General features: G+C 40.5%; 1 protein-coding gene across 2 annotated transcripts in view; it reads left to right on the forward strand.

Annotated features, from left to right (window-relative positions):
* The window catches only part of znf704 (zinc finger protein 704), a 54,063-nt gene that overhangs the window by 26,070 nt on the left and 11,252 nt on the right, over nucleotides 1-16,741 (forward strand). For both annotated transcript variants that reach the window (XM_065948374.1, XM_020652368.3), the window contains exons 3-8: nucleotides 7,686-7,789; nucleotides 10,443-10,714; nucleotides 13,166-13,266; nucleotides 14,350-14,644; nucleotides 15,896-16,030; nucleotides 16,118-16,209. In XM_065948374.1, the coding sequence (XP_065804446.1) occupies nucleotides 7,686-7,789; nucleotides 10,443-10,714; nucleotides 13,166-13,266; nucleotides 14,350-14,644; nucleotides 15,896-16,030; nucleotides 16,118-16,209 (999 nt within the window). The remainder of the gene's footprint in view (nucleotides 1-7,685; nucleotides 7,790-10,442; nucleotides 10,715-13,165; nucleotides 13,267-14,349; nucleotides 14,645-15,895; nucleotides 16,031-16,117; nucleotides 16,210-16,741) is intronic.

Here is a 16,741-nt window from a genome sequence, read left to right on the forward strand (position 1 = left end):
AAACTTCTTTTTTGGATATATTAATGTTGTGAAGTATCCACTATGTATCACATTTCAATGAGGGTGAGTCCATGTTTCTTAGCACAGGGGATATTTTTCACCCATGGAGTGACACAGATCTGGGTTAAAGTTCAATGTAAAGCTTGAGTTACAGTAAATCAGAAGAAGGTTTGGCACTTCTTCTCCAAGAGCTCAAGCAGAGTGTGTGTGAAGGGAAAGATGCCCGTGGCTCCTATTTCAAGGAGTTGGCTGTCAGGCCAGTGCATATGTTGTTATGGCTAGGAAGATGACTTCTTCCTTTGATTGTGCGTGCGTGCGTGCGTGCGTGCGTGCGTGCGTGCGTGCGTGCGTGCGAGAGACAGACTTTCAGAGCAGATGTGCAGTTTAGTAATGCTGAAAGACCAATGTGTATGCATGTTAATGTCTGTGTCTGTGTCTGTGCGTGTGTGCAAACAGTTGATCGATTTAGGTTTTCATGCTGAAGTACAACTGAGATCAAGTATGCACAAATAATTGGCCATAAATCAAAGTTACTATAAATCATTACATGGATTCAAAGACTATTCAAATATGATAACAAACCATCCAACAGTTGAGACATTTAAAAAAAAACATCTATGTTGTTTACAGTGTTGAAATCTTTTACAAGAAAGATGAAGACTCTGACCTGCAGGTGGCACTAAATGAAACCTCAGAGACATTTCACTATAAATCAAAACTCTTTACATCGTAAAGATTCTGCTGATAAAAGTAAAACCTAGCAGCTTCAACTTCTGGTAACATCTGTGAAGAGTTGTTGAGATTTTCTTTTTGAGCCTGCAACAAAGCGGTGGACCAACTGACCAAAAGAAACACACTGACATCCCTAAACCAGAGCTGTTAGGCCCCGTGTCCGCCTAGAGTTTTTTCCGGGGGAATGTTAAACATTTTGAAAAGAGCGCCTGTGATGTGAACAGCACCCTTCTGAAAAGTTGATTTTCAACTTGAGGGCTCGGAGCGGCAGCTGGGTGCCTTTTTATCTGGGTGGCCGCTTTTTGCTGCAAAAGCTCCCTACGCATTGAGAGAAATTGAAAAATGATGCTACTGCTAAAAAAAAAAAAAAAAAAAAAAAAAAACCCTAGTTGGACGCGGGGCCAAAAATTTTGTTTTGCACCTAAAAGATTAATATAATTGTATATGCTAGCTATATAGACCAACAGATGCTAGTTTCTATACTCAACATATGAAGACCAACAGACATTGCCAAACCAAGTATATTAGCCTGCAGCTGTTGACAGCGCCTGTATAAACTGCACCTCGTGTGTCATAGGTGTGGGCCTAGACATCACAATACACCTATTGTGTAAAATAGCTACAACAATACTGGTCACAGGAAATTGAACAGGTGGCACAGTGCTATATGTGCCACTTTGTAAAATGTCTTGGGTTTTGGTTTTTTAATGCTGATTTTTGAGACGTGTGTTTTCTAAGAAAAGGATCTTTATCTTAATCATCTCCAGAGTCTGCATGATGCACGCGTGCGTGCGTGCGTGCGTGCGTCTTTATACACATCTGCCAATCAGAAGCTTTGTCCTTCACGCATGTTACCCTGTGTCATATGCAGATTCCTTTTGTGGTTTTGATATTGTGTGTGGGGTGGGTGTGTAGGAGACAGAGAGAAAGAGATCAGATACAAGCATGGTAGAGGAGGAGTTTGCTGATTTATAGGAGATTATTGAGGAGGAAATAAGCGTCATAGTCCAGTGGCGCTAATAAACGAGTAGACCTCCATGCACTGCTCAGCATCAAATAGACAGGCCGACACACACACATAAATATACAAAATCTCAGAGACAGAATCCTTGTTGCTGTCTGTCTGTCCTCCTCACTTACTTTGCTCGCAGTCTGGTGTGTGTCAACAGAGAGTCAAATACTCTTAAAGTGTGGGAGGTAAAGTGAGCGAGGCAGAGAGTTTTGAGTCAGTCCAGCAGGAGTAAAGGGAGGAAGAGGATGGAGAGGAGACAGAGGAGTGTAGGGAGGCACGGGTGTGCTTGGCAGCACTGTTCTTTGTTTGAGGGAAATTCCTGTAACCCACCACACCTTTCAGCTGCTTCCATTAAAACTGACTGATAGTCTTTGGGTGACATACACACTAAACCTACAATGCGATAGTGTGGTTTTTTTTTTTGGAGATTGTCCTTGGCCCATTTAGTCTGAACTAGTTTTGAGAGGAAGTCTGTGAAATATCTGACAATTTTAAATGAGTGTATTGCAGCCTGCTGTATGCGCAACAACACCCACTGTGTTGTTTCTGAACTTTTCAAGAATGTGACCTGTGAAAGTTCTGTTGACTCTGGACATCAGTTATCCCTCATTGACTTTCTGTGTTTGTGTCTTCAGGCAAATGTTGTTCTAGACTAAGTAAGGAGTCCAAGATATTTGGCAGTTACATCTTTAGTTCAATTTTTTTCCACCATATGTACAATAGCCAGCACTATTAAACATACTGTTACGACTGTATGTGTCCCTGTACCGTTTGTCCCTTCTGTTGTCTCCAGCCCAGGTGAAGCCACTAATTGCACAACGAGGCACACCTGGCCTCAGAGCTTAAAAGCCCAGTTCTGGCTGCAGGAGGCATTTTGAGTTGGGACTGCTGTGCCTCTCAGTCAGGGATTGTCTGTTGTCTTTTGTTTCCTATTTGATCTTTGTTATCATTTAGTTTGTCATATTGAAATAAATCCCTTTGTTTTGGCTTTGTTATGGTGTTTGAAGTATTTTAATGGGTCATTGTGTGGATTGTTGTTAGCACCATAGGGCCGCCTTATGGGGGGGCATATCACATACAAACCCAGCAGTACACTGGACTCCCACCCCCATAATCCCCATCCCCCTACCTAATTAATAAAACAACAAATATACATACCGGTACATGAATAAGAATCGTAAGAATCATTCAAAATAGCATCCATACAAGCAGAGGGCCTACACTTTCCAAAGTTTGTTAAAAAAAGACATCAGGGGAAATGTTCATAGTAGGAATACAATGGGAACCAAAGGTTCTACAAAATGTGACCTCAGTTGTTTTTTTCTTAAGTCAGTTTCTCTAGTTGACATAATTCAGAAATTTGGACGAGAAACACACTAAAAAGTGTGATTAAAAAAAAATAAGTCTGGCCAACATTTCATTGCACCGCAGCTACCTGTCAAACAAAGATGGCCACAGTAACTTAAGCCCCTGTTTTTGTCCTTCTCCTTTCCCAGTGCTTAGTTTGAAACTGGACACTGCCCGTCCCCCACAGTGCTGGAGACTTGTTCTGACATACAGTTAAACACACACACACCCTCACTCTCTCTCCCTCCTGTCTTACTTGTTCCCATGCAGGCCCTTTGTTTAGATGAACTTGAATGGACTAAAAACAGGAGTTGGCACATCTGTCCAGGGAAGTACACCATTAAGCACATGCCTCACAGAAAGACACACACACACACACACACACACACACACACACACACACACACACACACACACACACACACACACACACACACACACACACACACACACACACACACACACACACACACACACACACACACACACACACAGCACATTGGCACACAGCCGTGTACCGCCTCCAACCTCATCAGAACCCCTGAAGAGGGAGCTGTTGTTTTACTTGTATCTTCATACTCTCACAGGGATTAATCCCAACACTTTAGCCACAGTTCCTAAGTGTAAAGTCAAATTGAATCTTTGAATCCAGAAATCCTCTTTAACCAAGTTTACATATTTCATTAGCATACAAGATTAATCAGAGTGGTGGTCTACTTGTCACACAATGTTATGGCCTGTTACACATCAGTCCATTAACTCCTTCATGTAAGTGTAGCACTAATAACAAGAAATCATGTGTCTGCTCCTAGTTTAATTGATTTATACATTTGTTATTTTAAACAAAAAATAACAAATTTTCATTTTTCTTGTTTCTTAGTTGTGATTTTTTTCTTTTTCTGCTGTGATCGTAATGTAAACACAATCCCTATGAATTTCTGACTGTTACAGAACAGTTCTGTGAAGTTGTGTAGAATTATTCTCTCCTGATTTAAGAATTCCTTTATAAAACAAATGCAAATTAATCAGCAATGTATAAATAACTATATATTGAAGCTATAGAATTCATACTGATTTCTTACTCTTCTTTCTTTATTTTGAATTTGAAATTAACACAAGATACGTGTGACTTATAAGCACTCTGTACTTATGATAAAAGAAGCTGTTATATATTGACCTAAAAAAGATCTTATACTGAGAGTGTGGTCTCGTCTGTGGTGATGAATGTTTACGTTTATGAATAAGAAGGCAAACATGGAAGTAATTTCCTGTTAATGGTGGGTGTAATCTAATTCAAATCTTTTATGAGGTATGGTGACGCTACCTGAACAGAATCTATTAAAAAGCAAATGGCCTTGTTTCATGTCAAAAAACAACAACAACAACAACATGACAGTCTTTGACATATAAACAACTTATACAGCATCTGTAGTAATGTGTTTGTTCCGCCCCTGAAGATAAACTCATTTCCCTGTTATGAACAGCCTGCAGGGAAAATAAAACGACATATATTTATTTCATATAATCTGCATAAGTAATCAAGCTCTTCACTTTCTCGCTGTACATCCATGATATTGTTGCTTTTAGGACGCCTCAGGGGTCAGATGTAGAGGCTGTTTTATTGCAGCTTAGTACTGAACATTAAAACATAAATAAACACACACACACACACACCGGCATATTCAGAAACACACTCACATATGACACTCATTTATCAAAATTCACTTACCAATCCATTAGCCATCCCAGCAAGTCTCCTGTGTCACATGCATCATACGTTTTAACATGTCTCTCCAAAAACACACTCTCTCTCTCTCTCTCTCACACACACACACACACACACACACACACACACACACACACACACACACACACACACACTCTTGCTCTGTGTTAATTATAGCCGTAATAAGCACTTGGACGAGAAAACTTAGTTTGATAAAACCACTAATGGCAAATGTGATTTGGGAAATTCCACTCCTCATTCTCTGGTTTTCCTGCTCATACATCACTTCTTAATTATCCGGCCTTCCTAATGTGTTTTTCTGAGAGTTACTCTTTCATATTTCATGATAGACGAAGCACCCAGTAATTATTGTCTGTCACTGTTACCATGGAGATAATATCTACAGTCACATGCCGGCATCCCAAGGTGACCAGGAAGTGGTTTTACAGCGACACAGGCTGGGGGGGGGGTTATGGGTGAAAGTGGCCCTGTTTCTTGATTTATGTGGAGGCTGTAATGACATCATATTCAACAGAGGAAAGGGTAATAAATTAGACAGATCAGCTAATGGAGGCTCAGGCTCTTTCTTTGTTAGCTAACTATCCACCCTTCCTCTTTTTCTCTCTCTTTTTTTCAAGGAAAAGGGTGTCTCTGGAGTGCCAGTAGCCTAGAGGTTGCACGCCCCATGTACAGAGGCTATAGTCCTCATTTCAGTGGCCGTGGGTTTGAATCCGACCTCGGGCCTTTGCTGCATGCCGTACCACACTCTCTCCTCTTCATGTATCTCTTCAGCTCTCCTATCCTATCTAATAAAGGCAGAAAGGCCCCCCCAAAAAAAGTCTCCATGTGATCTACACTTTCCATAGACCTCAAATTGAGGTTTTAACTTATGAAGCTAAATTAAAACAGAATTTATTCAAAGAAGAGGTTCATCAAATCAAAACTAGAAAAACATTTAAACTAATCTGTAATCTATTAAATACACATTTTTATCAATGAATACCATTGCTCTGATTCATCTTTGAGAAAGCGATGCATCCCAAAATAATCCAGTAGTCTGTCTGTATTGGTTCAAAAACAGAACTCTGGAAATCCCCTTTTGCTCTTTTGTTTCTTGTAGCTGCTAAAGCAGGCCTCACTAGGAACCAGCAGCCAGTAAAAGAAAAGGCCTGCCGCCTTTATGTGGAGAAACACACAGCTGCACTGCAGTCAACAACACCATCTAAAGCCTCTTGTTGAGTCATGGAGACATGACATCCAAGATGTTCTGTTATCTTTTCATCATCATACAAAAAAACTCAGCATCTCCTTGTTTGTTTTTTTACTACTACTAAGAAAAGGACTCTGTCGAAAACCTTTTGTTGTTCTCTTGAACACATCTGTGTGAGTGTTCACATCTGGATTTTTGGGACCTTCTTTCTTTTTTAGAAAAGCAAAGCTTTGGCCGCCTGGATGAGAAGCATCTGTGCCCTGAAGTGATTCAAATAATAAACATCAGGAGTCACAGATGGGCCACTTGTGAAGTTCAAAACTTGCTCTTAAACCTGTCCACTGTTGGTTTAGGTTGAACAGTTAGGTTGGGATGTTGATTGTTGTTAAAGGGCCAGTGAAGTCATGACTTTTTAAAAAGGTTTTGTGTCAGTTGGGTTTTCATCGCACCCAGTCACAACTCAGTGCCACTCTTTCTCTGAGTTAGTAATGACCATGATTTTAAGGATATCATTGAAATAATCTATAATCACAAAGAAAGACGTGCAGTGATACGACCAGTCTAACTAGTAGATGAAGAACAAGTTCAGACAGAAGTGTTGATGAAGAAGAATCAGTGTTTGCATAACTTGTATTGTCTTTATCTTTTAACTACTATGTTTGCATATACAGTATGTAGGAGATGACTTGTTTATTCTAATAGTTTGTCACCTGTTCTGTTCTGGATGTGTACCAATTAAGACGCGGTATAACCTTCAGTACAGCGGCTGTGAAAACTTTGTGATAGTTGATGTTTGCATTTTTCAGAGGCGGTGGGAGATTTCATCATTGTAATAGAATTGACTTTGATCATTTGGCTTTTGCACACCATCAAAGTGTCTTTCCCAGGATCAAACACACACACACACACACACACACACACACACACACACACACACACACACACACACACACACACACACACACACACACACACACACACACACACACACACACACTTGTACTTGTAGCGGTTATAGTGAGCCTGCAACATACTTTGCCTTACCGTCGGTAATAAAGCTATTGACATCTCTTTTATCAGCGGGATTGGCTCACCCTGAGGAATACATGCAGGAGGATTAAGATACCTGTCCGCTACTTCACTGTGAGCCAATTAGAAGAGACAGATACTGTACGTGGGTGGTTTGTGGTGTCAGTCTATCACATGGATTGGCTAGTGTGTGTACTTAACAGCACTGAGCTTATGTTGACTATACAGGCTTTGGGGATTGAACACAAGTCCCCCATCAGTCTTGTTTAGTTTTTTGTTCATTCTTTTATTTCTTACCGCCACATTTCAGCTGCTGGCTGTTTATTTTTCAAGCGGTGTCTGGGTAATTGCGTCAGTCCACCACAGAGGACATGAAAACAGTTAGCGGCTTATGCGGATTCGTTGCACCAGATACCTGATTTAGTCTTAAAATCTGACTCCTGTAAGAGTATTTTGGTTTATGTGTGTGGTGTGAGTATTGCAGAGTGATTTAGTGAGAATATGAAAATCACAGTATATAATGCATTGAGTATATCATCTTAAAGTAATGCTAAATGTGGGTCCATGTGCTAATAGCAGAACATTTTCAGTGACATTCTCCTCTCCTCTTGGTGTTGTTTTTTTAACAGACGCTCGGAGGAGGAAGTGGACATGGACAAGGTGACGGCTGCCATGGTGCTAACAAGTCTCTCCACCAGCCCGCTGGTCAGGAGTCCACCTGTCAAAGTCAATGGTGAGTCGCTGTTAGGTGGGGGTTGTTTCTGTATTAAATGGACAATGATGGAATCGTGAAACAGACTGTGGATCATCTTAGATTTATTCAGCTGTGGTCAGACAACGTAGAAACACAACACACATGGCTGACAAAGTGCAGACCATCGCTGACCCATGCTGACCAAGATCTCATCTCAAAATCATTGACCATCATTGACAGTTATGGGCAAAGTGACAAAGTCTTCATCTTCACGGTGTTGCTTATATTCTACTAGAAGGTGCAGCCCAAAAATTCCTGGCTGCTTCGTTATATCTCTAAAAGGCTAGAAAGAAGACATCACCTTGACTCGTACATATCAGACATTTACATTTCTTCAGTCTCAGAGTCACATTTCCTTTTCAGCTCACAACAGACTCTTAAATCCAACTATAACTCTGCTGCTATGATGTCTCTTACACATATTTATTACAGCTTTACAAACCTAAAAGAAGAATTACTCTGAGATGGTTGACACAATTAGATATATCCACAAAATTATCAAGATGAATGAATTCATGAAAATACGTACTAACAGTCGCACAACTGATCAAGAGGCGTCCTTTTGCTGAACGCAGTATGCTTTACACTCCTAGCTTTAAATGAGTGTTAATTCCCTTTACTCTGCTCAGCTTTATTTACCAAATGGGAACAACCTGACAGGAAAAAAAAGGACAAAAATGATTACAATAGAGCACACTTTTTAAGTCTTAAAATCAAAAGAGTTAAAAACTGTTAGAAATGAATTACCGGTAATGAGAAAAACTCAATTGAAATAAGACAAAATAAACATTTGAGGACATTTGGGATAAAGCTATCTACAAGAAAATGGTTAAAACGTACATTAAGGCTATTACATCATTCTAAACTAGAAGCAAGATTGAATAAATAGGTCTTAATTTACTTCAAAAGTTCTCCATCAATTCTTTTATAAATCAACTTTTTATGTAAACAAAGGCAGCACAGCCTTAGCATATAATTGGTATGTTCTGCCATACAGTGACTTTTCATTCCCTCACAGCTGTTATCTTGTGAATGCATGTGGAAGCTGAAGTTGATAAATTACCGCCACCTGCTGTGCTTTAGGATTCTCTCACTGGTGACTTCTGCACACCCACAGAAAAAAAACAGGCACACAAAGAGCCCTGGATCCGTGCCGCTCGACACGGTGGCAGAAATCCAAAGTGCCCCATAAACTGCTATCACATGCAACCCCCTTATAGTCAGCTGCACAACCGGCCCACATCCAACCGAGCAGACATGCAGCCAACCCTCCGGCCACCACGCACGTGTTATCGCAGTCTCGCAGACACATTGCGCTCGGATGGGAAATGTACATCACATACATCATGCACTCATGCACAAAGTGGCTTTTAAATACCAACCGCACAGTTTTAGCTTAATTAAGTCATAGAGATGTCGTGCACATGTACACATGTCGAAGATCACATAATATGCATTTCCACGAGTACACACAGGAGGTAGTTATGAATTAGATCACTTTGAGATGCGAGTGAAGCTGGTGCCATGCCATGGAATGACCTCTACTGACATTAAAGGTGTTTTTACACTCTTTTTAAATCCTAACTTGATATCATTACACCAAAACCAAACCCACATCAGAGCAGCTTTCTACTGTTGGTGCATCAAATTCCTCCTTTATGTCAAGTGGTTAGTTTGCGAGCCCCATGAGCATGAGGCTTTTCCTCGAGGCTGGCTGCCCGGATCCGAACCAGACCTGTGGCTCATTTCCCACATTTCATTCCCCTCTCTCTCTTTCTCTCTCTCTCTCTCTCTCTCTCTCTCTCTCTCTCTCTCTCTCTCTCTCTTGCTTTCTCTCTCTCTTGCTTTCTCTCTCACTTTCTCCCTCTCTCTGTCTTTCTCTCACTCTCTCTCGCTCTCCCTCTCTCTCTCTCCAGTAAATGCCCAAAATCTTTAGCCATCAAGCAGCCAAAACAAACAAACAAACAAACTAGGTCTGCTCTTGACTCTTACTTTCTCTGTTTGGCTCCCTCACGTATGCGCACACACACACACACACACACACACACACACACACACACACACACACACACACACACACACACACACACACACACACACACACACACACACACACACACACACACACACACACACACACACACACACACACACACACACAAAAGAAGTGCACCTACCTTTTTTCACACAAACTTCTATTAGCTCCAAAGTTTTCCCCAGCTTCAACCTTCACAAAGTGAAATCTCTTTTGTAGCTCATATTCAAAAGAAACGTTTCTTTGATCCAACAAAACAAGACCTTGGAAGTGTCTCCGTGGAATCTCAGCACAAGAAAGTAACCTTTTATTTCTTTGTGTCACAGTCGACAGTTACGCTGGGAGGCTCTTCTGTGTGAAGTGCAAATAGAGCCGTCTGATCTTAATCTAACGTCTTGATCTCCTATCACTAACAGGAACACCCACACATTTTGCTGTGTATTGTATCATCTATGATTATCCCTAAAAAATATTATTTTTATCTTTATTTTTATGCTATAATTGTATTTCTCACCTCCTTCCCCCTTTTTCTCTTTATTTCCTCCCTCCCCTCTATGCCTGCACCTCCTCGCTCACTGTTCCTATCAATCTTCTCAGAGAGCGGTTCATGGAAGGACAACGGCTCTGCTGGCCCCTTCACACCCTCCAGCAACAGCTCCTCTGGGGGCTACTGGAGCTGGTCTGCCCCCAGTGACCAGTCCAACCCTTCTACACCCTCTCCACCCCTCTCCGCTGACAGCTTCAAGCCCTTCCGTGTGCCCAGTCTAGGGGGTGTGGGTCCTGGCCCCGCAGGACCTGAAGACCCCAGCCTGGAAGATCAAGATGGCAGCAGCCTGCTCTTTGATGAGCCCATCCCTCGCAAGCGCAAGGTGAATACTGTTAACCACATCTTTAAGTTTAAAGAGTCCGGTTCTGCTCATGTGCACTGAAAACAACAATCCTCTGTGAAGTACTCGTTAAAAGCATTTCTACTAGGAAAACAAATACATAAAGAGAATATTAAGAATTCCAAACTAAAAACCAGGAAGTTGAATCTCTAGTTTTTCCTACTTTCTTAAACAGCTCAATCTGTCATCATCTTGCAGAGGGTGAAACAGACACAGCCCACCTACTCTACAAACTCTGAATGATTCCTTTTGAATACCTGTTGTGTCTTTTTGAATATCTGAACACAGAATATATTAATAATTTACATCACTCTGCAATCTGTTTAGATCTGATAGAAAGGGATTTGAAATTCAATAACAGCATCCACCTAGAAAATAACAATTTCTGCCAATATTCCTATCTGATTAAAAATCTGTGAAAACATGCACAAGAAAGATTTAGTGGCACTCACTGCACAGTCTTATCAGTAGGTTGTGGTATGCAGCCTTATTTATAAATAATTAAACTACATAGTGAATGATTTACATGGAGTGTAAGTAAGAAGTAGTTCATTTTTTTGTTCAGTGAATGAACACATTTTGAAAAGCATTATTTCTTCATCCCATCAGATTTTTTTTATTCTCAGCAGAGACAATTAAATGTTAATTCCTCTGCTAGTCTATTAACTCACATATATTTTTAACATTTATTTCTAGAGTATAAAGATTTATGATTAGGTGTGTATAGGAAGCCACAATTGGGTGGGAAATAAGTGTTTTTTTTATGCAATAGACAGTAAGATTATCTTTCAAAACAATAAAACTCCTCAGAGTTATTTTAAAAGCAGTTTTCTCCCAGGCTGAGACTTGTTATTAAATCAGTCAGTTGGCACCTTAATCCTCACAGAAGGGGGGGGGGTTAATAATGAGGACCCCGTGTGCTCGAGCAGGTTCAAAACAGTCCCAACAGAAATATAAAGGTTATCATTTATGGAGCTCAGTCCTCCTGAAAACAGGCAGATCGGTCAATAAGAAACGGGTTTGAGCTGACTTGCTGTCTGATGCAGCTCGATGATTTCACACTGTGATATTAACCACCAAGGTTATGGATGTGGTTTGGACCTCGGCTGACTGATTGGCGGGGGGGGGGGGGGATAGGACAGGACAGGACAGGAAAGGACAGGAAAGGACACCCAGCCTCTTGCTCCAGTGGTTGTTTAGTCTTTGTTGTCCGGATGTTTTTATTCAACACACAGACTCTTCATTTCTGCTTGTCTTCATTTTTCTACACACTCTGACAGCTCCATCCCATCCACAGCTCCGTGTCACTCTCATTATTTTTTCAGATGTATAAATCTTCGCTGCCTCTCCTACTCTCTTTACCTCTTCCTCTCTCCTTATCAGTGCTCCTTCTCGCTAGTTTGGCATTGGCTGTCAGTGTCTTCCATCCAACCCTCCTTACATTCTCTCCCTTTTCCCCCAAACTCAACATAAACTCTATACTGTGTATGTATGTGTCCTCTCCAGGCATTCACCCTTCATAATTACTCCTCATGCTTCTGCCCCACAACAGCATTAATGATTTTAAATGCCTGCAACAACAAACAAAGATCCCGTCGGCTTTGTGTATCCTTGACAAATCGATAAGGACTTGGGTTGGCTCCACATCCGCACTGTTTTAATTGGGGACTTATCACAAACAGGAAAAGAACAGAATGTTATGCATGAAGAATTAAAATGGGATAAATTGGAGACAAAAAACAATGATCAAAAGCATAATAATATAGTTGACTCACAGAAAACACAAGAAGCTTTATGTATGATGCAGAGGTTTCACATGAAATGATCTACTTACTCCTCTTGGCAAGACAATGGCATTTAGAGCTCACCATTTAATTAACTGTGAAATGCTTCTATAAAGGAAACACACACACACACACACACACACACACACAGAACAGGCCTTTTGTTACCCAAACACAAAACAATGCACGGGGGACAGATGATTGTTGTGTGTGCATGCAATTCTGACAGAGAAGAAATTAAAAAAATAAAATAAAATAACAAAACAACATTTTGTCAAAATGAAATCAGCCCCCTCAACAATAGTTTGATGGACAGGCCTGTAAGAGCATTTACAAAAGGCACAGGGCCAGGGAGGCAGGCGGGCACTGGGCTCAATGAAAAACAATGCACCAGTAAGCCACCAGTGTTGTAATTAAAGTAGATATATTAACTGTAACGCCTCACTCAGCACTTAGATACATGTTAGAGTAGAACGCTTCATTAAAAGTGAAGTACATTATAGTTAGTTTCCAGTTTTCATTCTTCTACTATATATAAGGAGGATGTAGTGTGAAGAGGTTTACTTTAGTCTTTACACATGACTGTCAGCATGAACCCATGTCTGAGCTCCTCTGACTGCAGCTGCTGTTCTCTGTGTGTCTCCTGCAGAACTCCATGAAGGTGATGTTCAAGTGCCTGTGGAAGAACTGTGGCAAGGTGTTGAGTACGGCTGCTGGCATTCAGAGACACATCCGCACCATCCACCTGGGGTGAGGGAACTACACACACACACACACACACACACACACACAGCATACCTTAACTAGTCTACTTCTCTTCTGACCTCTTCTTTAGACTACCGCTCACGAAATTTTTTTCACGATAAGTGGAAAGACAAGACGACGGAATGGTTTTTAAAGAACCTGTATTTCTGTTTTTTACTTTTCAGAAAACAAACAAATTCCTCCTCCAAACAAATAAGTTATTTGTTCAAGTTTCTGACCAAAACTCTGACTAGCCTTTTCTTGACGTTATATTTGGACACAGCATGATGGCGTTTCATTTACCTTTGCTTGAAAGTCATTTTACCGACCCGACCTTGAACACACCTTAATGTCCCCTGGTTTAGTTGGCTAACTAGATTTTATTCTGCCGATTACAGCATTGGATTACTTTTTTTAAATAACAGGACTTGCTACAAAGTGTGCGTGTTCTGGATGCTTTGAGTTGAGGATGACAGCATGCAGGACTGCTGCTAAATTGGATTATTTTAATTTGATTAACAGAGCCGATGTGCTCGTTGGCTGGCAGCTACATTTTACACAAAAAAGCGACCTTTTTTTTTAGAAGATAAATGTATATTTGTGCACCAATCTTTTCATTTAAAAGACGTGACTAGACTTAAGAAACCGTGTTTACCCACGAGACTTGAGAGCAGTATCAATAAGCCTAAACATTATTGATTTCTGGGTTTAAAAAAATGCAGAATTAGGGTCCTTATGGAGCTTATTACAAACTCCATCTCTAAACATAAGAGCTGTTGCTAGGCAATTTTTCCTGTTTTTATGTTTTGTTTCTCACAGTGTTTATTGTTTACATATTTGTGGGTTTTTTTGGAGTTGAATTATCTGCAGAGATCTCATCTGTAAAGCACATATTCACATAATTATTAAAACCATCAAAAACACTGAATATCAGTTTCATGTTAGAAATAATCGTCCTCTTATTGATGAACAAAGATCTGAGCTGTTGTCGCTTGTTTCTTGTTAATCCCTCAGTTATCTTTTAAATGTTCTATTTCAGTTCAGACTGACTCACTGACTGACCGACTTTGTGTTTCTCTCTGTCTTCAGGCGTAACTGTGACTCAGACTGTAGCGACGGCGAGGAGGACTTCTACTACACAGAGATCAAGCTCAACACAGACTCTGTGGCTGACGGGCTGAGCAGCCTGTCCCCCGTGTCCCCGTCCCTCCTCTCTGCCCCTCCTCCTCCCCCCTCCCCTCTCCCGTCTCTCAACCAGCTGGCCGACTCCAACAGATCTCCACAGTCCTCCAACACCAAGGAGCCTCACGCTGGTGGCAGCACCCCGCTCAGCCGTTCTGCGCCCAGCGCTCTCTACCTCATCCACACGGACCACGCCTACCAGGTCAGCAGGGAGCAGAGGAAATGTGTGCATGTACACAAACAGAAACACACACTGATGCACATGGCCAAGATTAAAATCAATGCAACGGTCAACGTAGACATAAAGTTTCAATGCACTCTCTCGATCAATACACACCATGACACACTCCTCATGCCACACAGTTCCCAAATACACACTACTCTGAGGTTCTTTGTTATACTGATTTTATGCCAGAGTGTTAAAAACACACAGATGATGTCACAGCAACGTGTGGCCCCTGGCTCCTGTTAGCGGCTGTGCAAACAGTTGAGGTTTATCAACACAGCAGCAGGTCTGAAGAAGTCATTGTAGCTGGAATAGTGAAACTACCCATCAATTTTAACCATTCAAATCAGTAATGATACAGTTAAGTGTGAATAGCTACATGTTGTATTAATAAATAATAATAATAAATTTTATTTATAAGCGCCTTTCAAGACACACACGGACACTGTGCAACAATCAACATTTAGAAAAAACAATGATGGATAAAATCAGCATACAGTAAAAGAAATGAAATGTAGGACAGTGTAATTACAGTTAAAATGTTAGAGAGAGTAGGCGATCTTGAACAGATGGGTTTTGATATATGGTATGGTATTATCAACCCTTAGTTACTTGTATGGTGTTTACAAGTTGAGATCCCTAGTGTGCAATGAAAATATTGCAGAAACTTTTACTGAAAAACAAGCTGATCTATTTATTAGTCTAAGTTTGAGGCTTAGTTTCATTTTGAAAGAACATTATTTTATCTCGACTTTGGACTTGCCTTACATTGAGATGAGCTATTCTCAAAGGTTTCCAGGTTTTCTTTTAATAATGTTTGAAAACATAAATCTCATTTGAAACACAGATTGATTGAAAAGAAAGAAGTGAAAGTGCTAGATTTTAATACCAGATCTTTTGGGGCTTTTTTATATAGCTTATAAGTAACACAGGCATTTAATTTAATAAATATTAATTATTGAGCTGTGGAAAAGGGGTAGGAATAAATAAGTTTTATACTTCTTCCTACTCCTTTTCAGGCATATCAATTGAATATATGTAATTTTCTTTTTCTTTTTCTTTTTTTGTGAAATAATTTGAACTTCGTTTTTTGTTTATTGTATTTTCGTGCTTTTCATTTTGTATTTTTTGATATGTTTGATTTTATTTGATATGTCTGAAATAAATGTAATCAATCAATTAAAAATTGGGGTCATAAAAACCGTCCCTTTTGACCTTTGACCTCAGGCCACGGCTCCGGTGTCAATCCCGTCAAACGGCAGTAACTCGACCAGCTCGGCCTCCACCAGCTTCACTCCCACCAACAGCTCCAACTTCAGCATCTCCTGGCAGTCTCCGCCCGTCACCTTCACCGGAAGCACAGTGAGGAAACACTAATGCACACCAATGATTCTCTGCCACACGGAGTGATTCTGTGTTTATAACCTCAGACGTGTCTCTCCTCTTCAGATGTCTCCCAGTAAAAGCCAGGGCTTCGGTGAGCAGCGCTCTCAGACCATCTCTGTCCTCTCGTCTCCTCCCAGAGCCACCACCGCCCTCAGGTACTGAGTCCTTACTGCCTGCTGCGTTGTACCTGACATTTACTTTGTCAATTTAACTTCAGATGAATCCAAGGAATGTTCCTAAAAGGATTTTCTACTTGAACTAAATCTACCTGAGTTACAACACTTCATGTGTTAAAAACATAGAATACTGACTCTTACAAATCAGCTTGCTAAATTAGCTTTCATTAAAAATGAGGCATTACAAGTTGGCAGCTTCAGATTTGTCTTATCCACTTCAACAACAAACCAAGCTGTTGAAGATTGTTGAGTTAGTGCATCCCTTCTGTACCACATTAGGACACAAACATCATTAAAGGAGTAAAGGACTGTTGCTAGTTTGTGGTGTATTTGTTGTTTGTTAATAACTCACGTTACAAAATGGAAAAGTTTCCTAACATCTTGAGAAATACAGTTTGCTTTTGAAGTTACCACATAATCACTGGGAAGAAGTGGAAACAAGTCGCCAAAGAAGAATAAAAAAAAACAAAAAACAGCTAGCCAAAAACAAAGAAAAACACATTTCTGAAAA

This window comes from Labrus bergylta, chromosome 19, assembly GCF_963930695.1.
Source record: "Labrus bergylta chromosome 19, fLabBer1.1, whole genome shotgun sequence".
Taxonomy (NCBI): Eukaryota; Metazoa; Chordata; class Actinopteri; order Labriformes; family Labridae; genus Labrus; species Labrus bergylta.